Below are 24,715 nucleotides of genomic sequence, written 5' to 3' on the forward strand. Positions count from 1 at the left end.
GGTCCTCCTGGGAGGAGCCCCCCAGGTGGGTCCAGGACCTGCTGTAGAGTCCGTCTCTGGTTTACTAGGTTTGAATCCCGCTGTGGTCCGGTGACTGTGGCTGCAGAACCCGACCCCTCAGGCTGTGTGACGGAGGGCGTCTGATCTGAACACTCTCAACTCCGTAAAGAAAACATCTGATTTATCCCGTTAGATGGAAACAGGGTGATATATCTGCTCGGGATTATTCACTGAACCTGCGTGTTGTGTTAAAGTTCAGTGGGATAACTCAGCGCTGCAGAGCCACACACACACACACACACACACACACACACACACACACACACACACACACACACACACACACGCGCAGTCTCGTATTTCTATCCTTGTGGGGACCTTCCATTGACTCCCATTCATGTCTAGCCCCTAACCCTGACCCTTACCCTAACCCTAACCCACACCACAACAAAGCCTAACCCTAAAGAAATGTTTTTGCACTTTTACTTCTTTCAGTAACAACAACATGGTCAAGAAAACACTGTTTCTCCTACTTAGGACCGGAAAAAGGTCCCCACAAGGCACGTCGTTCCACGTTTTGCTATCCTTGTGGGGACATTTGGCCCCGACAAGGATAGAAATACAAGAACACACACACACACACACACACACACACACACAGCTGCACCTGATGGAGACGTGGGCCTGCCGGCGCTGGGTGGGCGTCGCCCTGTTGCCCCCCGACTGGCCTGGTATTCCAGCTCCGGGCTGCAGCTTATCTGCGAGGTGTGAAAAAGTGCAGCAGCGAATACATCTTTTTTATCACAGGGCCAGTGAAAGGCCCGTCTCCGGGAGACGGCTGGTGCCATTGTGATGAGGCCTCCGGGAGGGAGGGGGGCGGAGGGGGGGTCTGTGAGCGGCCTGACGAGGAGGCTCGGGGTGGAGGACGGATGGAGGAGCTGGACGGAGCCTCAGATTTATAGCGGCGGTGTTTTCTGTGAAAGTTCACACTCCAAACTGTGCAGAAGAAGAAGTGTGGGGTGCTTCACTTATGTAACGTCCCAATCCATCAGTTTAACGGCACAGCTGTGAGGAGCCCAGCCAGAGGCCGAGAGACCAAGAGACAGAGAGAGAGAGAAGCTCTGAGTCTGAGAGCAGATTCAACCTGAGAGGATGAAAACATCAAACTCTTCTCTCCTTTACACCAGTTATCCATGTCCTCCTCAGTGGCTGTATTTGAATCGGTGCTGGATGGAGTCTGACAAGTTTCATTTGGCAGCTGTTTTTAAAAAGTTGTGTTTTCAGTGAATCACCGTCGTCGCGTTGGACACTCAGCAATAAACCTCACACACATGCATGATCAGACACAGAGCTCTGGAAAACCCGGGTTTGGGTCTCTGCTGGTCTGCTTCCAGCGTGGTGACAGGAAATGGCAGCGCGCGGCGCTCAGCCACACGGGGTGTTAGCGTTTAGCGCTTTCGGTTTGCAGCGTTTCTGGGCTGGAGCGGGCCGGGCGGCCGGTTAGCGTTTCAGCGGCGGCTCCTCTTACCTGCAGCCGTCAGCGCGGCCGGGTTAGCCGTGCATCGGGTTACCTCGGGCCTCTCGTCTGACCGCCGGCGGTATTATCACCGCGAGCCCTGCAATCCAGCTGGAGCGCCGCATCCAGCAGGTAGAAACCCCGGCGGGAGGGCTGGAACGTCAGGAAGAAAAGCCCCCCGCGTGCGGCTTCCTGCCCTTCCAGGGGGTGTTGGGTGTCCGTCAGACGGAGGTGTAGCGTTACAGCACTCTATCTGTGGCCTTCATCTCTCAGCCGTCATTACGGCATCAGGACGAGCTCCCGTCTGTCCGCGGCCCGGCGGGGGGGGGGCAGCGGGAGCGAGGAGGGCTTCTTAAATTCTCCGTATTTGCATTTGATTACCGCGGCTATTCATGCGCCGCTCTGAACGCGAGCCACCTTGCTAATCTGCGGCGGGGTCAGAGGGAGACGGTGTGGTCCGCCGCGGGGCAGACAGGCCCTGATATATGGGGCCGTGGGACTCTTGTCCCCGTCAGACCCCACACGGACCCAACGAGGGCCGCGCGGCGCCCCCGCCGTGGGGGACAACAGTGTGACTGAGCACAGACAAAGCCCTGAAAGACACAACCCAGCCACCCTCTGTGAATATTACCCGTCCAGCGCCTGATCACACCGATCGCAGCCGGGAGCCACAAGAGACGAGCAGGAAAAGAGCGGCGTAAATCTCAGGAGGAGGGGGCGGCGGAGGCAGCTACCGGGGCAAAACCAGACCTGCCACGCAGCCCCGGCACGGCTGAACCGCCGTGACGGCATGTTTACCATATTAGCTCAGCTTAGGCTTCAGTGGAGCGTCAAGAAGTCATTTCATCCATTCAGGGAAGGGCGAAGGTCACAGAGGCTGAAAAAAGCTCAAATACAGAGGAATAAAAAGTAGAATGAATAAAAAACTAACAGCTCAACAGAGGAAACATGAAGGTTCAAACACAACATCTACCTTTGAAGTGAGATTTGAGACTTTTCTATTGAAACAATCTTATAATTAGTGTTGGTTCAGTTCAATCGGGACCATTTTCTAATGAAGCTGCTGTAGGTTTAGATGGCTGCACTGAGCTTTCCTTTCTCACTCTACAGACAGTGATGTTTCAACATGACTTGGCAATAAGTGTTGAGGATACTATTAGTTTTGCCAGTAATACGCTTGAATTCATAAATAGACATTGACCCTTTTTCATCTTCACGTTCTTGAGTTCAATCCGGAGCCTGATGTCAGGAGCTGAGGAGCGAAGGGCCCGTTTAAAACACAAAACATGGTGTTTTAGGGGCCGGTACTCAAAGCCACTGAAAATGCAATTTTTGGAAAAAGGTCCCAGGGTGCCACTCTTTGACCACTCTTTTTACCCACATCTCTGCAGACGCACAGCGGAGGAGCACGGTTCGGGTCCGAAGGATGAAGCTGTCTCCGTCACTGCCGTGTCCATGAAGCAGCAGCCGCTGATCAACCCTCCCTCCGTCGGCTGCTCCGTCCTCAGCGGCGGCGGCGGCGGCACGAGGAAGGTCAGCTACTCATTTACTTTGCAGTCGCGCTTCTCGAGTGAGAGTTTCGGCCTCTCGGCAGGTCTGTCGGGGGATTTCTTCCTCCGGTGTTTCGTGTGCATCAGAGCTGAAAATTTAAACGTGTCCTGCTTGGACTTGATTAGCTGGAATGTTTAGCTGGAAGGGAATTTAAAGAGAGCAAATTCTCCGTTGGTTTATGGTGATTCTGACACATAGAGAAAACACTTTCCATGTTGACTCTGCCTTGTTTAAGTGGTTTATAGGATTTCTTCTACATGTACGGGCAAAAGGATGGTTTAGAGGAGTAGCTTCAGGGGACTGACTGTAATCTGGCCTCTTCCTCATGCAGGAGAATATCTTGGGGAATGGAATTGGGGAGCTACATCGACCTCAAGGAAGGAAAAACCTGGCATCAGTTCAAGTTGCCCCTGATCTCATCTCCCTGATGGGTTAAACTGGTCCTGGTTATCAGTCGGGAAAAACGTTTCAATAAGGATGTAAAACCTCACGCAACACAACAAAACAAGCAGGAAATAGCTTCCGCTCCAGACTTTTGGCTAATATATGACTTTGTGGTGCAGTCAGGTTTCAGGGCCTCGGCCTCCTGTTCAGGAATGTTCTCCAGCTGAGAGTCGCACTTGTTCCGTCATCCTCTGGTTGAATCAAAGCCATGGAAACAGAGACCTGAAGGCCCAGCGAAGCGTCACTCCAGGGCTGAGATCCTTCCTGTCGGGTTAATCCACGCGTACACCTGGAGCCTCAATACAACTGCTAGCGATGAGAAGCTAATGCTAAGCTAACCAGCTCATTCACTTGACCTCACTGTCGGCACCAATCAGCTCTTCTGCTCAAGCTTTTCCTCTGAGCGGGACCTTAAAAATACCAGAAACTGATTCAAACACAAGGTTTGAAGAAACAAATTCCGTGAACGCGGACGAGCCTCAAACCCGCCCAGAACCAGTTGAATCCAGTTTAAAACCAGTCCAAAAATAATCAAATATCAGTCCAAAAGAATCTAAAAGAATCTAAAATCACTTACAAAACAGTTCAGAACAATCCAAAGCACTCTAAAACCAGGTCAAACCAGTCTCAAACCATCTAAACTAATGTACAGAAATCTAAAACCAGATCAAACCAGTCTGAAACAGTCTCAAACTAATCGCAAATCAGTCCAAACCAGTCAGAAAACAGTCTAAACTAATCATAAACCAGTCCAAATCAAGCTAGAAGAAGCCAAAATCAGTCCCGAAACAGTCCAGAAGAATCTAAAACCAGTGGAAAACAGTATAAATCCAAACCAAAGCAGTCTAAAACCAGTCCAAATATAATCAATGAACAGTCCAAAACAATGTAAAATTCATCCACACCTATTTAAAACAGCCTAAAACAACATAAATCAGTCTGAAACTGTTCACACTAGTCCAAATAATATACAGCAACCTAAAACTGATCAGAAACCAGTCAAAACCACTCTAAATCAGTTCAAAACTAATCAAAACCAGTCCAAAACGGTCCAAAACATTTCAATAGTAATCAAAAACCAAACCAAAATACAACTATCCAAGACCAGTCTGAAACTAATCAAAAACCAATCCAAACCATTCTAAAACTGTTCCAAACTAATTAAAAAAACAATATCAAACAAGTTAAAAGCAGTTTGGAACCAAAAACCAGTCCAAACCTGTCTAAAACAGTCCAAAAAAAGATTAGTCCAGATACAGCACAACAAACGTGACAATTAATTGGTTCTAACCAGTAAAACTCATGAGAAAAACCAGTCTAACAATACGTCCAGAATCAGCTTCAGACTTGTCCAGGAGCCAGAATGACTCCAGTTTCAGGGCCAGTTTCAAACTAACTTCAATCCTTTTTCAAAATGCCTTCACATCAACACAAGCTTTAAACCATCGTCCAACAGCTTCAATCTAACTTCAGTCCACTTTCAAAGCCTCATCAAAACAGCTTCAAACAAGACTCAAACCGTCTTCAGACCATCTTCAAACCACCTTCAAGCCCATCCAGCTCTTTGTTGATGTGATGTTTCCAGCAGTTTCCGTCAGTTTATTTCATGAAGTTCAGAAATGTAAAAAAAATTAAAAAAAAAATTAAAAAAAATTTAAAGAAAGAAATTCTCAGATTACAAAGTCAGAAATTTATTGTATTAAAGGAGTGTATTGATCAACATGGAAAAATTATAATAAAAAGACAAATTCGATCAGAGACCAAAGTGAATTTATCAAAAGTAAAACAAGACTCACATTTAGAACAATAAGTCAGAGGAAAACAAGCAGAGGATCAAATGATGCTCAAGTTGTAAATTAGTGAAAAAAATTAGATTAATTATAAGATTCAAAACAATTAAATTTGAATTTAATGCTGAAAATTCAGAAAAAAAGTGCTAAAGAAATCACAAAAAGGTTTTTAGATCAATTTCTAAACAGAAGAAAAAAAGACAGTAAAAATGGCAAATCTATTTTGAAGTGTCAGTAGATTAGTAACTGAAAGAGAATGAAACAAGAATCTAATCACAAAGTTACACAATCGTGAGAACAGAAAAGTGAACTCGTAGGAAAAGAAAAGTCACAGTAGATATGGAGGTGAACCTGGAAAGAACAATTAAACTGTAAACACAATTTCATTTCTGATAAATTCAAAATTTGCTCAAATCTTTTGCAAACAGAACGTAAAAAAACAACCTGACATTTTCAGAAAACCAATTGTTTTTGAGACTAAATTCAAGAAAAACTCATTTCTGAAATTTAATGACAATGTTTGAGATTAAAGATACAAGAAAATAATCTAATTAAAAGAAGAGATGTTTTCTGTATGAATACAACTTCAGAGAACAGATTGGAAAGTGAGGCATTTAACTGATGGTTTCTTTTCTGTTGCAGTAAAAATCTGTTGATTAAACACAGATTTCATCGAACTCTGAACACGTGGAACCAAAGCACTGACTCGATGTGAGCGAGCGGAGGAAACTCCTCCTGAGTTTCTGTGGCATCGCGGAACTTTCAGCATCAAAAATGGATTTTTCCCAAAAAACATCAGACGTCTCTAAAAAGGACAGTGAATCAGTCGTTAGTGTAAAAAAATCACTTCCTGGTTGAGTTTGGTGGGAGGGCGAGTCTCAGAGCAGGCCGGCTCCGCCCAGCGGCTCCCCCAGGCCGAACAGCTGGTCCAGGATGACGGCGGAGCTGCACAGGAAGTCGCCGCGGCCGCTCCGCCCCTCCTCCCCCTCCCCCTCCCCCCCCTCCTCCTCCCAGGGCGTCTCCAGGAAGGCGGTGGCCAGGTAGGTCTCCTCGTCCAGGTCCGCCGCCGCCTCGGGGCCCGGCGGGGGGATGTGGGTGCCCTGCACCATCAGGTCCTCCTCCTCGGGGTCCCCCCCCTGCAGGCTGAGCTCCCCGCTGAGGGCCGAGTCCAGCAGGGCGTCCCAGTCGAAGTCCCCCTTCAGCGGCCCCGCCTCCTTCTGCTCGTCGGCGCACAGCAGCGGCAAGCCGGGGCGGCGCGGGGCTTTGGCGCCGCCGCCGGTCCTGGACCCGGCCGACCGCTTCCTCCTGCCGCCGCTCCGTCCCCGGACCACGGGCCACGAGCCCAGCATGGTCCCCTCGGCCGGGCGGGGGTCCCAGGTCTGGTCGGCCCCCGTCAGCTCCTCGAACTCCCGGAGGAGCCGCTGGGACTCCCGGCTGACGGCGGGCGCCCCGTCCCAGCCGGGGGCGGCGCCGGGCGGCGGCGGCCGGGCGGCCCGGAGCCGGCTCTGCAGCGCCGGGTTGATCTGCACCGGCGGCAGCCGCCGCTTCTTGTAGGCGCCGCTCAGCAGGCGCTCGGCGTACTGCGGGTCGATCCTCCAGAAGCCGCCCTTCCCCGGCTCGTCCTTCTGCCGCGGGACCTTGATGAAGCACTTGTTGAGCGACAGGTTGTGTCGGATGGAGTTCTGCAAACGGACCGGAGCACATTTCAGCAGCTGGTTCAACACACCGGCGCCGCGCCGCCGCTCGTCCCACACAGGCCTCCTCCAGTCAGACGGCACACTTTTTAACCAGGAAGCAGCTTTTCAGCAAGAAGCACTGCTCCACCGAACAACTACAATTCTACACTTCTACAATTTCATTCAGCAGAAGCTTTTGTCCAAAGCGACGTTCAACACAAGCAAGAATACAGACATAAGACAGAAACCATTAGTCAGAGCGTCTATTGCTTCAAGTGCGATTGGTCAACTTCAACTCAAAACAGAACAACGCTTTTGTTTTCTCTGACAAGCTGATCTAATTCCAGCTGGAAAACAGAAAACCAACAAGGGTCGAAATGGTTCTTTACTCTTTTCAATCAGAACCAAGGAACACCAACAAAACCGTCTGTTGGTTTTGGTTTGTTTTATCATATTTTGAGGCGAGTTTGGAGGCCGGCGAGCAGTTCCTCCAGATTCAGCGTTTCATGCTCAGCTCAGCCTCACTGGGCTCACTTCCTGCTGGAGCTACAGGCGCGAGGGTGGAGTCCTATTTCCATCATGTAAACAGATTTGTGTGTGTGTGTGTGTGTGTGTGTGTCCTCTCTCCAGACCGAGCACAGCAGCGCCCTGCTGACCTCTGTTAAATATTATCGGCCCCATGTTTCGCCTCTCAGCGGCAGAGACGCCGGAGGAGAGCAGCTAACGGCTCCATCAATCATTGATCGCAGCAAAATTAAACTTTTCTGGAAGTTTCCCGCTCGGCGGAGCTCTGCATCTCTTCCACGGCTCCCACATTCCTCAACTCACACCCCCGATAGCTGCCTGGTTAACAACTGAAACGCTCGGTCGTTACAGTCAGAGGACACGATGACGAGTCCCTGAGAATCAAACCTCAACCCTAACCCGAACCCGAACCCGAACCCGAACCCGAACCCTACAGCAACACGCCGGACTGCATGTGAGCAGAGACAACTTTAACTGTTCCTGTTTGACGGAGCGATGGAGAGTGAAAATCACAACAGTGATGAAATGAATAAAGTAGGAGAAATGTATATGAAAATATATATATTACTGATATATATATGTATATATATATATAAATATATGTAGGTATATAAGATGTATACTGTGTGTCTGCTGTGTCTGTGTATACATATATATATATATATTCATATATATGTGTATATATGTACATATACTGTGTAGTATATTCTGTGTATGTACACATTCAGTATAGTGTGTGTGTGTGTGTGTGTGTGTGTGTGTGTGTGTGTGTGTGTGTGTGTGTGTGTGTGTGTGTGTGTGTGTGTGAGCGCGCGCGCGCGCGCGCGCGTGTGTGTGTGCGTGCTGACCTGCCAGGTGGGGTCGGCGTGTCTGTAGTAGCAGAAGTTGTCGGTGATCCACTGGTAGATGGAGGCCAGGGTGATCTTGCTCTTCTTGCTGGCGGTCATCGCCATGCAGATCAGCGTGGCGTAGGAATACGGAGGCTTGATGTGCGCGTTGGTCCTATAGTCCACCTCGTCCGGACAGTGTCCGTGCGCCACGATGAGCGGCAGCGGCCGCGGGCGGCTGAAGGCCGCCGCCGTGGGCTTCCCCGGGGTCAGCGGGGGCCCGGCGGAGGCGGGGTCCCCGGCCAGGGGCGAGGCGGGCGCCTCGGAGCCCGGCGGCCGCCGCTGCGGCCCGAACAGGTGATGCTGCGGCGCCTGGGCGCCCAGGATGGAGAAGTCCTGCAGCCACTGCAGGCTGGTCAGGCTGTCGTCCAGGCACAGCGAGCCGCCCTGCGCGTCCCGCTGCTCCGCCTGCGCCGCCGCCGTCACCACCTCCTCCTCCAGCCCCACCGAGCCCTCCGGCCAGGGGTCCGCACAGCTCAGGGACAGCATGGCCCCCCGCGCCGCCTCCTCCTCCACCTCCTCCTCTTCCTCCTCTTCCTCTTGACAGGAGAGAAAACACACACTTCAGCTGAGAGGACCAACAATGATGGAGAATTTAAAAACACAGGCTCTGTGTGTGTGTGTGTTCGTGTGTGTGTGTTTATGTGTGAAAGGAAGCCGGATCTCATCTGCACACTGTCACATTTACACCTCCACTGTCAGCAAAAGAGAAGCTTGAGGTCAGACTGTTTCATTTTCACACAAAACGAGACTAAAACTGGTCCGAGCAGCATTTCGAGCTAAAAACCGTCCACAGCTTTCAAAATGACCCAAAACACCGAGAGGAGGCCAGAAAATCAGTCAGAGAAGTCACTAAAGGGACAATAATTTGGACTTCATTGTTTACGCTGATATCCTCACAAAGGCTAAAAAAATAAATCCTTCAACAAGGAAAACTCAGCCTGTCCACAGATGGAAAACCAGAGCAGATGAAGCAGATCCAGTCCAAAAAGACAGAAAACACCCCAAGTCCACAGTAATGGTCCAAAAGAGTCCGAATGAGTCCGGAACTTCACCAGAGTTCTGAAAAGGAAATGATTCAAATAGTGAAGCACCAACATCTGGCACTTTATCACTTCTCCCTGCTGAGAACGAGTTTGTCCTCAATGACCGAAGGAAAAAATAATTAAAAGGAGATCATAATCCAGATGGGCAAATATTCAATCCAGTCAAAAAAATCAATAAAGCAAAAAAAAAAAAAAAAAAAAAAAAAAAAAACTCATTAGCAGCTCGTACAAATTTTCCCAAAAGCGTTTCTCGTGCCTTCTTCTCTCCACGGATAAACAGAGACGCGGCTCTGCGCGCAGGAGACAAACAGAGCGAATCAATATTTAAAAAGCTCTCTGACATCTGATCCTTTTCTGGTTTTGTAGGAGTGAACACTTGTTTGCTGTTTTAAGAAACTGCAGTTTTTGTCTTTTGGCAACTTTTTGTCTTTCTCCTCTGATTTTTTCACAAAATAAAATCTCCAGTTGCGCACTTGACTTTCAGGAGCGCAGCGCAGCCAATAAACCTGCTCGCGCTGCTTCAGGGGTTAAAACTTTACAAAAACGACCAAACACGTATTTAAAACCCAAACAGATGTGATTTGTTTTCTTCTTTTTTACAAATTCTGTGGAGGAATGTGCGCCATTTGGTTTTACGCGTCAAAAGCGCACATAACGGAAAAACCCGTTGAGTCCAAATGTCACTTAAAACCGCTGAACTGTTGCAATATTGAGACATTTGATGTTTCATATCGTGATATTTCCTCAGATTAACCTGTACAGTGTCTCTCCGGGTAACTTTGCGGTTTGTGGAGTTGAACTTCTGAGGAGAAACGAGCTGAGAATCGACTCACCGTCTGCGCTCTGCGGCTCGCGGAGCGTGTTGGAATCGAACCGGCGGCTCTGAATGGCTCCCCCGGCGTGTCCGTGCACCTGCTGCGGCTGTCCGTGCCCCCGCTGCGGCCTCAGGCTCTCCCCGGGTCCGGTACTCGCGCTGCGGTCGGTCGGGAGGCGTTTAATACCTGCAGCAGGAAGGTTTGTCCGGTTGCCATGGAGACCCGAACCCCCCCACCCCCCTGTAAACAGCTCCTCGCGCCTCCATTGGCCCGGTGGTTTCTATAGCGCTTCATTTTTAATCACCACGCGCTGCAGAGGCGCGGGTGCTCAACCTGGGCCCCTGGGCCCGCGCAGGGCCGCGCGCACGGGGGATTACTGAAGATTTTATTTTAATCACAGCGGAATAAATGGATTAATCTGAGGTGCAAAGGAGCGTGAAATGATGTTTTCTTTAATTAAAACCAACCTGAAGGTTTTGTGCCTCACAGATTTCACTTATTCAGCTTAAATTGAAGCTTTAAAGAGGAAACGCTGATTTTCTGTGGAGTTCAGAGTGCTGCAAAATGTTTGATTTAAAACACAAGAAATTATTTCTAACATTTAGATAACTGTTGAATGGAGATTAAAAACTGTCATTGGTCAGTATAGCTGCAGTACAGTCACTTTAGAAAACTGAGAGCATTGAGGTGGTGTGAGTTCTTTTGTGTTCCAGTGTGAGAAAACCTGAGAACATGTTGATCTTTCGAGCAGCTTCACTGTGATCAACCTGAACATACCAGGGGGTGTTCAACCTGCGGCTCTGGAGCCACATGTGGCTCTTCAGTCCCTCTGTAGCGGCTCCATGAAACCTTCACTATATGAAACGTGAATGAACACTGAATTTATTTTTATTATAGTGACACACCACAGTCCTATTCAAAATGGTTCGGCACTCTCGGTTCAAAAGGGATTCAAAAAAAGGTACAAATAAAATTATGAAAAATAGCTAAAACCACAAGAAATGTGGAAAAAGTGATAGACAGGTAAAAAAAAAAAATTCTAAAAGAACATAAATATGATTGGGAAAAGAGCATGTAAAACTGCTTAAAAGGAGGTAAAATGGTCAAAAAAGCTAAAATTTCAAAATTGTTGACAAAAAATACTTGAAAATAGGACCAACACTGTTAAAATCAAGTACAAAAAGAGGTTAAATTTAATAAAATGGTCACTATTCTGAACTTTAACTTCATAAATGCATCATAAGACATGATTTTGTTTGTGCATCAAAGCTATATATGAAACTTCATGAGCTGCATTTGCCTCATTTTAAACCTACACTAAGGAACTTTTCAACCTTAATAAAACATTTTAATATCTTTTGTGATGATACTTCGACTTACAACTAGTTGAATGACCCCTCTGTCACGGGCTGAGGGCGTCAGTATTGCTTTCACTTGGACTAAGCAGCTGTGAGGAGGGTGGTAGGAATCCTGCACACTAAAAAGCTCCAAATGTGCAAACTGCTTTACGGCATGCATCACATCTTGATATAACATTGTTTAGCCACCATTAGATTCATTTAGATTCATTACCTCGTCGCTATCCATCCTTCACACAGCCCCTGGAAACAAATGAAGGCGAGTTCAGTCCGACAGCATGCCCACCGGGAGCAGCAATTTACGACGCCACGCGCTAGTCCTCATGGGAACTGTAGTATTCGGTCAGCCAAAACACTACCACTTTTGTCCACTGGCGCCGCCAAAATCAACGAAAACTGAAAGTTCCTTAGTGTTGCTTTAAAGGTTCAATGTGCTTTATGGCTTCAGAACTACTTGACTTGGCAGAAAGTCACAAAAATGGCTCTTTTGGTCAGAAAGATTGCAGAACCCTGGTATAGAGCAATCCAGAAAGACTGAACTCACACAGCTTCATAACGCCGAGAGCCTCTTTACACCACGTTTCAGGTGAAAACACATTGTTTCTATCAGAAAAGTTTTGTTTTTTTAAACACAGTACAAGACATAAAGCGCAACTGGAATCAACCTCCCCCCCCAACAAAAAAAAGAGAAAAGATAAGTAAAAACCACAATATAAATTCTCCACCACCAACAAACCTCTGAGTTTAATGACAGGAATTGAAATACAAGAGTAGAAAAACTCATTAAGATGAAGTAACTAAATGGAATTTAATAGGTAAGTGTCAAAAAAAAATAAAAGACATAAGTTTTTAAAAAAGCGTCACGTTTTCAAAATGTCCCGCACTGAGACACAGATGATGAAGTTAGCATGTAGGGCCAATAGTTGGCGCTGTTGTTTGTTTTTGTAATGAAACCAAACACACATGCTGCAGAGATCAAAACGTGGTAAACAACAACAATGGTAGAACACCACGATGGATTATTACTGTGACCGTCACTCTAAACTACCGAGTCCAGAAGGATCTGGACTGGGACCAATACCAGGACCAGGACAATCTGAGCTGGGAGTCCTGACACTCTGGAGGAAACATTGATCTTATTGTCCATCTACTGAGCAGTCGCAGCGTTCCTGCTGTGTATACGTAGACGGAGTGAGTGTTTTTGAAAAGTTGCACTGAAGAGCCGTTTCCAAAAAGTTGCATTTCCAGTGGCGCCGTTCTCACATAATATAGCCCTTTCCCACTGACCGAAAAACCCATTTAAACCTGCTGATGATCGACTCCTCATGGCAGTGGGAAAGGGTTTAATCGGCATTTCGACCCTGCAAGCGACGCGGGTTTTGAGTGTGGGTTGACGCAGTAATTTACGTGATGACGTGTCGCGTCGCCGTAGCGTGCCTGCGTAAGCGCGCTTGTTGTTGTTTCTGGACACAGCGTCAGATACCCTTTGTCCAGATGACCCAGCATTGGCAAGATGCCGAGACCAGAGAGCTCCTCTGGATCCGTGGGGAGGAGATGCGTCCACAGGTAACAGGGACTGAGCTCGTCTGCACTGTTTACCTCGCCGTGCTCCGTGCGCTGATGATGTCATCAACGCGGGACACCATTAGCGTGGGAAAACGCAACCAAGCAGCTCGCCTGCAGGAGATTAGACCCGGGTCTGCAGGCAGTGGGAAAGAAGTCTATTGCTGATTCTTAGCTAGCGGGTCGACCAGCTAGTTTCAGTGGGAAAGGGGTAATAAAAATGAGGTTTTTGTGTTTTCCATTTGTGTGGTTGTCGTGTTAACGGTCTGTCAGTCTGCACTGATCCTGCTCTCTCTCATTCTCCTCCTCACACCTCCAGAACATCTGCGAACACTGAAATCTGTGAGCTTGTTTCCTCCTGAATGAAGCTTGCGGCCAGAAGCAGCTGGGTGTAACTTTGTAGCCTCTCGATATGAATTATTCACCCGCAGGATTCGGGTTGCATGACTTTGTTGAGCTGCTTCTCTTTGTGCACATGTGATGACAACAGCCTGGGTGTATTTAATCAGTAACGAGAGAGAGTTTGACCCCGAGCCGCGGCTTACAGGAGGAGGGAGGAGGGACCAGCGTGTGAAGGAATGTACTTTTGTCCAGAAGACAGAAGGAAGAGAAACAAAAAGGGTTTTGGTGTCTGCGGCCTTCATTCAGTGTGGCTGAGTGGTTTCCTCACAAAAGACACAAAGCCATAAAACTGTTTGGTCTGGACTGACAGCCTGCTGCAACAGGAAGCACCCTATCAAAATAAAGCTTCTGTATGTCTGACAGCCTGCTGCAAGATCAGCTCAGAGCTGCAACAGGAAGCACCCTATCAAAATAAAGCTTCTCTATGTCTTTCAGCCCACTGATATAGAGCTTAAATTTGTTTAATCAATTACAATTAAACAGATTAAGCTTTAGTATTTAATCAACATATTATAACTCATAATTAAGTACAAATTAAAGATTGGAAATGTAAATTTGAGCAGTTCTGGTTCAAGTCAAAAAAGCAATGAAAGGGCCTTTAAAAAGTACTGAGGTCGTGGAGGTCATGTAGCTTCCTTAAGAGGTCAAAGGTGAGTGCGAGGCGATGCGTTTAGGGTCATCAGAGAAAAGCAGACAGAATTATGGACGCATCAGTGAAAGAAACCAAAGGAACGTCTCACAAAAAAACCTGCATAAAACCAACAAAACGAGACACAGAGTGACTCAAAGTGCAATAAAGCAACACAAAACAGCCAAACACGCAATAAACTCAACGGAAGGCAGATTTAACAGAGTGAAATAAAACCGGGAAACAGCCACAAACATGTAAAACAACTTTAAAGACCCCCAGTGTCACCACAAACACACAACAGCTTCATAGAGAAGCTGATTCATATTTAAAGAGCCAGTCAGAGACAACATGAAAAAAAAAAAAAACAAAAAGAAAAGAAAAACATCCACAACGTGTTGATACAGTCAGGCTTACAAATTCAATGCTTCATTAAAAAAATTTTCTTGCTTTTCTTCATGACTTTTTGTCCAATTATTATAATTATTATTTTGTTTAACAAATGTCATTAAATATAAATGTTAAAACTATCAGAGCAGTTTAAAAAAACAAATGGCAGAAATTCTAAATCTGATAAACAAATTTATTGGAATTGGATATTGAGAGAAATTTATTATGTACCAATTATCAATATTATACTAACTAATGTGACCCCCCCCCCCCCCCCCCCCCCCACACACACACACACACACACACACACGCACACGCACACGTGGACAGCAGAGGGCACCAAACACCTTCTCATGGCATTATTCATTACTGAAGAGATTATGTCGCAAAAAGTAAACAAAGAGCACAAAAGGCTCAAAACTCTTCAAACACGATTTAAAAACTTCACTAATATTCATTTATTTGTAACAAATCAACGTGTTATTGAATGGAGATCACATGGGAATAAAGAAATGCTGAAATCACCCATACTGGAGAGAAATGAGCAAAATGTCATGCATCATTAAGCAAACAAAAGTAATATAATTTGGACAAAATCGGCACATTTATATAAGTATATAAAACAACTATTAGGTATAAGACAACTGAAATGGTATCAAAACAACTAAAAGAAGAGTTCAGTTACTACAAGGTCTTCGTGGTATAATAAAAGCTGAATTGCTAAACTGACACTAAAAGTTTTAACTCAAACCTTGAAACCTTCCTAATTGAACCAGGAGCTAATATTGCAGTGATGAGACCTCAAGTTTCTGTCAGTAGCATTTACATTCAGCTGAATAGGTCTTATTCAGACACCTTGATAATCGTGAATTACAATAGTATATCTAGAAGTAAAAAATGCATGAATTAATTTCTCAGCAGCATCACTGTGAGTCAAAGTATTCCTGATTTTTGAGACATTACAGGTGAAAGGAAGGTCTGCAGACTTATGGTCATAGATGCATTCAGACGAATAAAAACGAAAACATACTTCATTGGTAATTACTGCTGCAGAAAGCTAAAAAAAAGACAATCTTTAGAACATATGGTGCGAGTATAATTGACAAGTAGTATTGAAACGTGTAATTGACGTCAGAGGAAACAGCCAATCAGCCACGTGTGTTCTCTCCAGCGAACCAATCAACAAGCTCACCGGACGTGGATTAAAGCGAGTGTGTGTGAAACCCGGACATCCACAGCGGGCGGGGTGGCAGAAATCGCCTCGGTTTCCATTCAACTCCGCTGCCCTGACAGGTAAAACAAGCGCACCGTGTGAATTTAAACGCGTCTGCCAAGCATCCAATCACCGCCCGCCTGCCGCCGGAGCTGACCAATCAGCGGCGAGACAGTCTTTGTTGTTGGTGATGACATGAAAACATTTGTTGTTACTGCTGAAGCTGCGGACTCGAACACGGAGGCCGAACACGGAGCGGCAGCGGGCGGATCCGCGACTTTTTTCCCTGCTTGAGGTGTTTCGAGGCGGCGGGACGCAGCATGTCGGTGAACATGGAGGAGCTCCGGCACCAGGTGATGATCAACCAGTTTGTTTTGACGGCCGGATGCGCCGCGGACCAGGCGAAGCAGCTCCTGCAGGCGGCCCACTGGCAGTTCGAGGTGAGCCCCGGCTTCCATCCGCCACTCCGCCCCGGTTCGACCCCGGAGGGACACACTCCGGGTACGGCTCTCTGTCCGGGGGCTCTCCGGAGGGTCCCCGGCTCTGCCCGGCGGCCACGCGTCCCCGCGGCTAACGCTAGCCCGGCTAGCCGCGGTGAGGACGTGGTGTTCGGCTCAATGGCCGTTTTTGTTTACATTCTCCACCGGGCAGAGGCACGCGGCCCCCCCGGCCCGAGCGCTCCGGAGCACGGCCCGGGTTCGCCTTGTTTACCGTCGGTGATAAGAAAAGGAGGCTCATGGTGGCGGATGTTTACGGGTTGAAGGTGAATCATTTCATTATCGGGTGAAAACAAGCCGCGTCACGTGAACGCCTCACATGTGGAGGTGGAGGTGGAGGGGCGGCGTTTCCTCCGAGTCCTAACCGGCTCAGGGAGCGCAGGAGGCGGACAGACTGTGCAGCTCAGCCCGCTGACACTGATCCAGCTCGGTTATATTTAGACTCATTAAGATGTATTATCCCTCCAGCTGTTCTCACACACACCGGGCCGGCGTTACCGGATCTCCGCCGGGAAACGGCTCCGCGTTCTGGATCCGACCACGTGGATCCGAGCTGTGTTGACAACAACCTTCTCACCTAAATAGAGACACACTCAGGGATGTCTGCCAAATGTATTTAAAGACGGTTTGTGACACACATTTAAATTAGGTTAACTAAACACCGAAACCAAAGTATCATGAACATATCAAAATACAGATGCATCCTAAATAGGAAAAGATCTTTTCGCAAAATTGAAGATATATGCAAAAAGGGCTTTTAGGTGATCTGGGAAATCTTGACTGTACAAATAATGGATCTCTGATTGGTGTAAACCACACTGAGCATTTAGCCAATACAGAACAAACGATCAGTTATATCAGTCTTGAAATGTGTTAATTTTACATGGATGGTTTTTCAATGAAAGGTCAATATGTGCAGTAATTAATCAGTAAGGCGAAACACAGATCCATACTTTTCAAAATTGACATATTACCACATTATTAAGGAAAAATATTGAATGAAACTATCAAATATGTGATATAATCTGGTTAGATAATTGAATCTTTGTGTGTTTGTGGTCACATGAAGGACTCGCAGTGTTTCCGGTGCTGAAAAGACACGGCAGATTGTATCTCAGAGGTTTAGTGCAGCACAAACACATGACTTCACCGTCATATGAGCCTCAGAGCGAGTGGCGGTGGTGGAGAGCAGGCGGCCATCAGCGCAGACTAAAGGGTTTCAGTCTGAACCTCTGCCACTCCTCATCCAGGGTTTTTCTTTCAGTTATTTATTCTGTACCCATCCCCCCTGTTTTTACGGGAAGAGTGAGGCATCAGCCAGCGAGGTGAGGGCGGACTCACAAAGAGCCGCTCCGCGCTCTGAAATGTGTGTCACGTTGTACGGCCGACATTCCTGCACAGACCCGGCTGTTGTCAAACAAACCAACCGGCCCGGGGGGTGAGAAGAGGGGAGGGGGGGGGGGGGCGGAGGGAAAAGGGGGGCACTCAGCCAAGTGAAGGCAAGAAAGGAGGATGGAGGTCAGAGTGAGCTGAAAACCAGCCGAAACGGACCAATTCAAGCTGTTATCACAGACAGTGGACTGTCCCACTGCGTCTCCCGACGGTGGACTGTCCCACTGCGTCTCCCGACGGTGGACTGTCCCACTGCGTCTCCCGACGGTGGACTGTCCCACTGCGTCTCCCAACGGTGGACTCACCACGTGGTGACGGGTCTGTCCTCCTGCAGTCTGTTTCAATCTTCCGGGATCTGACATGCTGCGTTCACGCCGGCGTGGAGATAAGAGCTTTAACCTGCAGGTTGCCTGAGTCGTCATGGTGACTGACCTGTGGGTGGGGGGGGGGGGGGTCACGGGGTCAGCGCGACAGATGTTTGACTTCTTACCTCTTGCATGGCCTGGTGTCAGAAGTTTCAGACATATAACTCTTCCTCCTCTTCTTCCTCCTCGTCCTCCTCTCTCTCCAGACGGCCTTGAGCTCCTTCTTCCAGGAGGTCAACATCCCGGGTCACCATCAGATGGTGAGTCTGTTTCCTCTGAATTTGCGCTGCAGACTGTTGAACTGTGTCGCGATGCGTTCACTGACCCGCTGTACGGTTATTGACTAGTTTCAGATAAGTCAAGTTATTTCCAAAAACGTGATTTTAATTTGAATAAAAACGGCTCCTCCAGGAGCTGAACTTCCCCCGCCCCGTTTGTTCCTTCTTGGCTTGATCACTTCTATCTGTGCAGTGTTGTTTTTTTTTCTCTTTTCTTTCTTTTTTGTTTGGTCATGTCTCTTGTTTTGTAGATGTTTACAGTCCATGTTTGTGTTTTTGTTTGTTTTCTGCATGTTTACACCCCATGTTTGTTTGTAAACATTGCAATGTTTACGCTCCTTGTTTGTTTTGTAGACATTAGCTTCATGTTTACTGTCCCTGTTTGTCTGCCCCCCCCCCATCTATTTCGGGCGGCCACCCGATGCCTCCAGCAGCTGAGGGGTGACCCTGTGTTGCCAGACGTGACCCTGCGGGCCGCGGTGGAGCCTGGCCGGGGCTCCACTGAGGCTCGCCTCAGACGTTTGGTGCGTTCGGTAGATTCAGGAAGTGAAACTAGGAGTTGTGTGAACAAAAAAAAAACACCCAAAACGCAGCAGAACGTCTGTGTTTTCACTTGAAAACGTGTAACCAGGATTCACGGTTCTGACTAATCTGTCCACCCCCCCCCCCCCCTCCCCCCTCCCCCCTCCTGCCCCCCTCCAGATGTGCACTCCCAGAAACACTCCGGCCACGCCGCCGAACTTCCCGGACGCCATCACCATGTTCTCCAAGCTGCGAGCGTCGGAGTGCGGGTCTGCGGCGCCGGGCGGCCCGTCCCAAGTGTCCATGGCGTGCTCCCCCCCTCCGGCGCCCCCCTCCTCCTCGGGCTTCGGCTCCTTCTGGGCGTCGTCTCCGCCCGGCCACCAGCCGGCCTGGCTGCCGCCGCCGCCCGCCTCGCCCACGGCCCACCACGTGCACCACCACCACTTCCACCTGCCGGCGGCGCCCGTGTGGCCGCCGGCGGCGCCGGGCGCTGGAGCCCAGCAGCCGTCCGCCGTGTCGGCGCTGCAGGGCCGGAGATGAGAGCGGGCCAGGGGGCGGGGCCTGTGGAAGGGGGCGGGGCCTGTGGACTGGAGCCAGCCGGACTCTGTGAGCAGTGGAACTCTTCAACCGAGCACTTGGAGGCGAGACCAGCTCCGTCTCTTCTTCTTCTTCTTCGCTCGGTTCCGACGGATCTGAGCGACAGTCAGCAATAAACAGCCGAGGACTCAACACCGGCTGAGCGTGTGTGAGAGTGTGTGTCTGTGTGTGTGTGCGTCTGGGACTTTTCTTCACAGCCATATAAACACTGACGGCCTTCAGCGCTCTGTTTCCAGCTCAGAAGGTTTCTTCTTCTTCTTCTTCTTCTTCTTCTTCTTCTTCTTCTTTTTTTCCCTGAATGCTGTTTTGACGCGTTCGGGACGTTCAGAAGTTTCACGTTGAGTCTCCGTACGGAACTTTAAATCCACACGGCAGGAACTAATCTGCTCCTGAAGTTCATCTAAAACCACGTGGATGGAAACAAACTGATGTAGAATTCAATTGAACTGGAACTAACATGGAGAAGAGCTCGGAGCAGTGTGGAAATAATCACAAACTAATCTGAAAAACCAAATCGGAGCTGAAATGAGTCCAGATCTCGTCTTTTTTTCTTTCTTTTTTTTTTTTTAATTCTTCATCATCAGTTTTGGTAAAAAGTTTAACTGATGTAAAATCACCCTTGAATGTTGAGCTGTTGTGAAACCAGTCCAGAGTTTGGTCTGAAATCCAGAATGTGTGTGTAATTAATCTAGAACTGTAAAATCGACTCAAGAACAAATCTAGAACTGTCTCATTTCAGGAAAAACGAGTTCAGAACTGATCTGAGACGACTGTAATCTACATTAACTCCATATTTCTCAGCCTTCAATCTGCATTTATTGAGTGTGGAACGTTGAACCGGGTCTGAATCAGTGGAAATGGGTCTCAGGACTTGGTGTGAAAAGCAGTTTCGGAGCAGAGTGAAGAGCTGAGAGCGTCTCCTCGGTCCTGATGCTGCTGTGACGAAGAGGAGGAGGAGGAGGAGGTCTTCCTCTAGATGCTGTTCGGTTTGTGTGAACGTCGAGCTGTGCTGACCTTTGACCCCAGCTGTATGCCGGGGTGGGAAACATCCTGTGTGCTGCGACAGGAAGTGACTGTTCGAACTGAAAGCAGCTCTTAGACTTTTTTTTTCCTGGCGACGTGTTTCTGTGATTTCTGGAGCTGAAGTTTGCAGCGGAGGGAGAAGCGTCTCCTCACGGGAAATCATTTGTTGCATTTTGTTTTGTTTTTTATCTGTAAACTGGAGATTTCAGGGGAAATTTAGACTTTTCAAAGCGTTGGCAGCATTTTCGCACTCTTGTCTTTAATAAATGAACAGTTAATGAATTCGTCCTACCGTCCTCCTGTTCTTCTTCACACGTTTAATCCGCCGTTCGAATTCCAGACTGCGAACTGCAGCCGGTGGCAAACATACAGCCCGCAGCCCCAAACAGGGTCAGCACAGGGTTCAGAACAAAACATAAAAGTTATTTAAAAAAAAAAAAAGCTCAGCTGTTGTTTCTTACTGTGACCACCAGAGGGCGACATCCTCATCTTCATCACTGGTCTTGGTTTGTTTTTATCTCTTTTACAGTCAGATGCAGGTTTTATTATTTTCTTCATTTTAAAATAAAAATTCAGTTATTTCTAAGGAAAACCATCCTGCAGAGGGAATACGGAGTGTTTGTCTCCACCTCGAGGGGCGGGGCTTCACATCTGTCCTCCAGCCTGTCGACAGCTTCATAATCTTCCTTTCTTCTTCTTCTTCAGGTAAGAACAAACTTCTTCCTGCCTTATTCGTATTTTTATTATTAACAGACAGAAAACTCCTTAATGCTTTTGTTTTTGTTTATTTGATACAGATATAGAGCTTTAGAGTTTTAGTGCTCAAATTTAACAAACCCTACAGCAGTAAACGTGGCTGGCTGTTCACGCTACGAAATTAAAACAGGCTCATTTCATGTCTGTTTTTGTTTGTCTTTGTTTTTTTGACCCTGAAAGGCAACAATATGTTGATCTTTCTGTTTATCTATTTGTTTTCCTTCTGCTGTTGTTATTTACTCGTCTATTTGGCTGTTTGTTGTTATATATCAGATTTTTTGTTTTTTGTTTCTTTGCTTTGTCTGTTTGTTGGAAAACAATCACTCAGTAAACATTCCAGGGTAAATAAGCATGAAGTCGTTTAAATCGTAACCACGGCAACACCCTGAGAAATCAGTCGTAAAGTGAGGAGCGGTGTAGAAGAGGTGAAGTTGTTCAGGTTGACTCGGCGACGGAGGAGAAACCAGAGTCTGAACTCTCCTGATTCCTCCTAATCTCTGCTGGATTAACCTCCTCCTCTTTAATCATCCCTCTCATTTTCTTCATCGTCTTTGTTCTGCTCATCCTCTCTAATCTGCTCCCTTTGTCTTCCTGTTTGATGTGTGGTCAAACATGAGGCCCGCGGGCCGGAAATCGGCCGCATCGCCGTGCAGAAAGGAACCGTGACCCTGAGCTGAGCGACTCGATAGAGACGGAACAGAAACGATCGTTAATTCTTCACTTTCCCGTCCAGCGTGGCTCCGCCCCTTCCACTGCTCGCCGCCAGTATCCGATCATGTGACAGGAAGTTCCAGAGCCGTCATGTCTTCTTCTTCTGTGGTGCAGAGGAGGCCCCGCCTCCTCCTCCTCCTCCTCTTCCTCCTTCCATCACCGGATGTGGTGATGACGTCATCGCCGCTCACCTCCCGCCGCAGCCGCGTGCCGCATGCCAGCGCCTGCCTGCAGGCCGCCATGCCCGACGGAGGGCTCACGGTTCGATGCTCCGGGCTCAGACTGACTCAGGTGTGTGTGAAAGGGGGCGTGGCTTAGAAAAATCTAAACTGTTGCATCCCTCCCACAGCCTCCTGCTCAGGCGTGTGTGTGTGTGTGTGTGTATGTGTGTGTGTGTGTGTGTGTGTGTGTGTTCTCCTCAGATCCCCATCGGTCTGTCTAACCTCACCACTCGTCTGTTCCTCAATAAAAACCTGATCAGCTCGCTGCCCGGCGGCTGCTTCTCCCTCCTGCTGCTGCTCGACGAGCTTGACCTGTCACACAACAAGGTACCACACACACTCACATGCACACACACACACATACACACACAGAGTAAGAGTCCTCTCCTGGTAGCTCTCCGCTCTGGAGGCCGGGTGTTTCAGCAGCCTGGCGGCCTCCCTCCGTTACCTGGACCTGTCGTCCAATCAGCTGACGACGTTGGATCCGGCCGTGTTCGCCGGGCTGCAGGTTCAGGCCAACCTGACTCAGAACCCGTGGCACTGCGACTGCCGCATGCAGGTGAGCTGCAGCGTGCAGGTGAGGCGCCTGCTCACACAGAGGAGTCTGACGTGTGTGTGTGTGTGTGTGTGTGTGTGTGTGTGTGTGTGTGGTGTGTGTGTGTGTGTGTGTGTGGTGTGTGTGTGGTGTGTGGTGTGTGTGTGTGTGTAGCTCTCCATGCCTCAGCTGAGTCTGGACTTGTCCTCGCTGTCTGGAGTCGTCTGTCAAACGTCTGACCTCCCCAAACCTCGGTACAAAACAACCAAACAACAACACCTTTAAAAACATGTGAACAGCATGTAACCTGCTGACAGGGACGTGTGTGGACTGTTACTGATGATGTTGTGTTGTGATGTGTGTGTGTGTGTGATGTGTGTGGCTGTGCTCCAGGCGCCGTGGGCCTCTCTCTGCTCCTGCTGCTGGAGGACTGGGACCTCTGCCTCTCGGTGAGGAGAACCACGGACGTCCTGACCCCTGGTCACCATGTTCCTGTGGTTCGCCATGCTCCTCGCCTACTTCCTCTACTACATCCGCCAGAACAAGGTTTTCGCCCGCCGCCACTTCGACTACCTGCAGTTCCTGCAGAGCCGCGACCCCTTCAGCAGCTTCAGACCCGTCTGAGGACCCGGTGGAGCTCCACCACCTGAAACCTTCACGGAGGACGACCACAACTCCTGAACGGCTTGTTGTTCAAACAGCTACAAAAAATTATATCTAAACTCTCCCAAGAGCTTTTTGTTTTTGGAGACACTTATTTATCAACAAACATGTTAAATTCTTCAACTCATCAGTAAATTCTGAATTTAATCTGAAAATCTGAAGTTGTAAGAGACACAAATGTATTATGTCAAAGTTTATCAGCTGCTGGAAATCTACTGAAGAATCAGTAAAGCTCCTGTCAGGGTTTTCATTATTGATATGTTTTATTTATATTTGTCACAATAAAAAAAAATTACATTTATTATTAATTATGAATTAAAAGTTGGATGAATAAATCTGATGATTGTTTAAACATTTTTAATGTATTTTTATGAGTTTGTCTGATTTGTTTGTATTTTTCGTTTTTTTATGAGTATTTTTATGAACTCTGTGAACCAGGCGGCAAGCGCCACTGAACGCCCCGCCCACTTTCACTGATGGACCAATGAGAGCTGAGAGTTTCTCGGAACGGCGCTTTGATTGGTCGGAACCGCCAGAAGGCGGGATCTTTCAACACGAGTCAAACGTCCGTTTGGTCAAATCCAAAAGTTAAAGCACGACAAACCGGAAGCACATACGGTAGATCCTTCAGAGTAAGGTCGCGGAGCGCTGAAAGTATGTTCCAAAACCTTGAAAGAGTTTCAAAGGCAGATTAGTAAATATCTCAAGGTCAAGGTCAGACAAGCATCTATTGTTATAGATGGACACATTTTTGACGCAGATATATGTGCTTGGATCGTATATCTAACATTTTTTCTCATTAAATTTTGCATTTTAAGAAGACAATTAAAAACAGCACATTTCATGCTGCTCATTTTTAATTTAAAATGTCTAATTTAAAAACTAAAAATTTACACTAAATGTGGAGCATGATTGTGCAAATATGGATGACAGTCAGTTTGACACCACTGATCGAGTTAATATATTATATTCTTGTAGGAACTGCAGCTAAAATGAACTTCTTACTGAATCAACACAGTATAAATGGACTCTAAAGGTACAATGGATGTGATGTTATTTTTACAAAAGACCAGAATGTTTAATCAGCCAGATGTCGGCTATTGTGATCTCTGCAGGAAAGTTGCAGGTGTGATTCCCCACCTGTAATTCTCCACACGTCAAGGTGTCCTTGAGCAGCAGCACAAACCTAAAATTGCTCCCATTTGTATGGATAGTGCGCCTTGCATGGAAACCACATCTCTGAAGCGTTTCCCTCTCGGATCAATAAAATACTTGTACTGTGTCGCGTTCTCGTATCGTCCTGTCGTTTATTTTGAAGAGTCAACCCGGATGTTGTCGCTGTGACTTTCCG

General features: G+C 47.7%; 3 protein-coding genes across 3 annotated transcripts; 2 read left to right on the plus strand and 1 right to left on the minus strand.

Moving 5' to 3' along the window:
• Positions 1 to 6,179: 6,179 nt before the first annotated feature.
• On the minus strand, positions 6,180 to 8,878 carry foxj1a (forkhead box J1a). The gene is made up of 2 exons (XM_030089395.1): positions 8,351 to 8,878; positions 6,180 to 6,983 (listed from the first exon to the last, which is right to left on the minus strand). Exons 1-2 carry the CDS (start codon positions 8,876 to 8,878, stop codon positions 6,180 to 6,182), a joined length of 1,332 nt encoding a protein of 443 aa, XP_029945255.1.
• A 7,106-nt stretch (positions 8,879 to 15,984) lies between these two features.
• ubald2 (UBA-like domain containing 2) lies at positions 15,985 to 20,754 on the plus strand. Its single transcript, XM_030089626.1, has 3 exons — positions 15,985 to 16,244; positions 18,265 to 18,318; positions 19,039 to 20,754. The coding sequence occupies exons 1-3, from the start codon at positions 16,125 to 16,127 to the stop codon at positions 19,396 to 19,398; spliced, it is 534 nt and encodes a 177-aa protein (XP_029945486.1). The 5' UTR covers positions 15,985 to 16,124; the 3' UTR covers positions 19,399 to 20,754.
• Positions 20,755 to 22,116: 1,362 nt separating this feature from the next.
• On the plus strand, positions 22,117 to 23,718 carry LOC115386930 (leucine-rich repeat-containing protein 3C-like). The gene is given in 6 exon segments (XM_030089396.1): positions 22,117 to 22,206; positions 22,368 to 22,493; positions 22,561 to 22,725; positions 22,876 to 22,949; positions 23,090 to 23,177; positions 23,179 to 23,718. Coding segments are annotated over 6 exon segments (690 nt in total). The 3' UTR covers positions 23,326 to 23,718.
• Positions 23,719 to 24,715: the final 997 nt, after the last annotated feature.

The sequence above is a fragment of the Salarias fasciatus genome, chromosome 4, assembly GCF_902148845.1.
Source record: "Salarias fasciatus chromosome 4, fSalaFa1.1, whole genome shotgun sequence".
Taxonomy (NCBI): Eukaryota; Metazoa; Chordata; class Actinopteri; order Blenniiformes; family Blenniidae; genus Salarias; species Salarias fasciatus.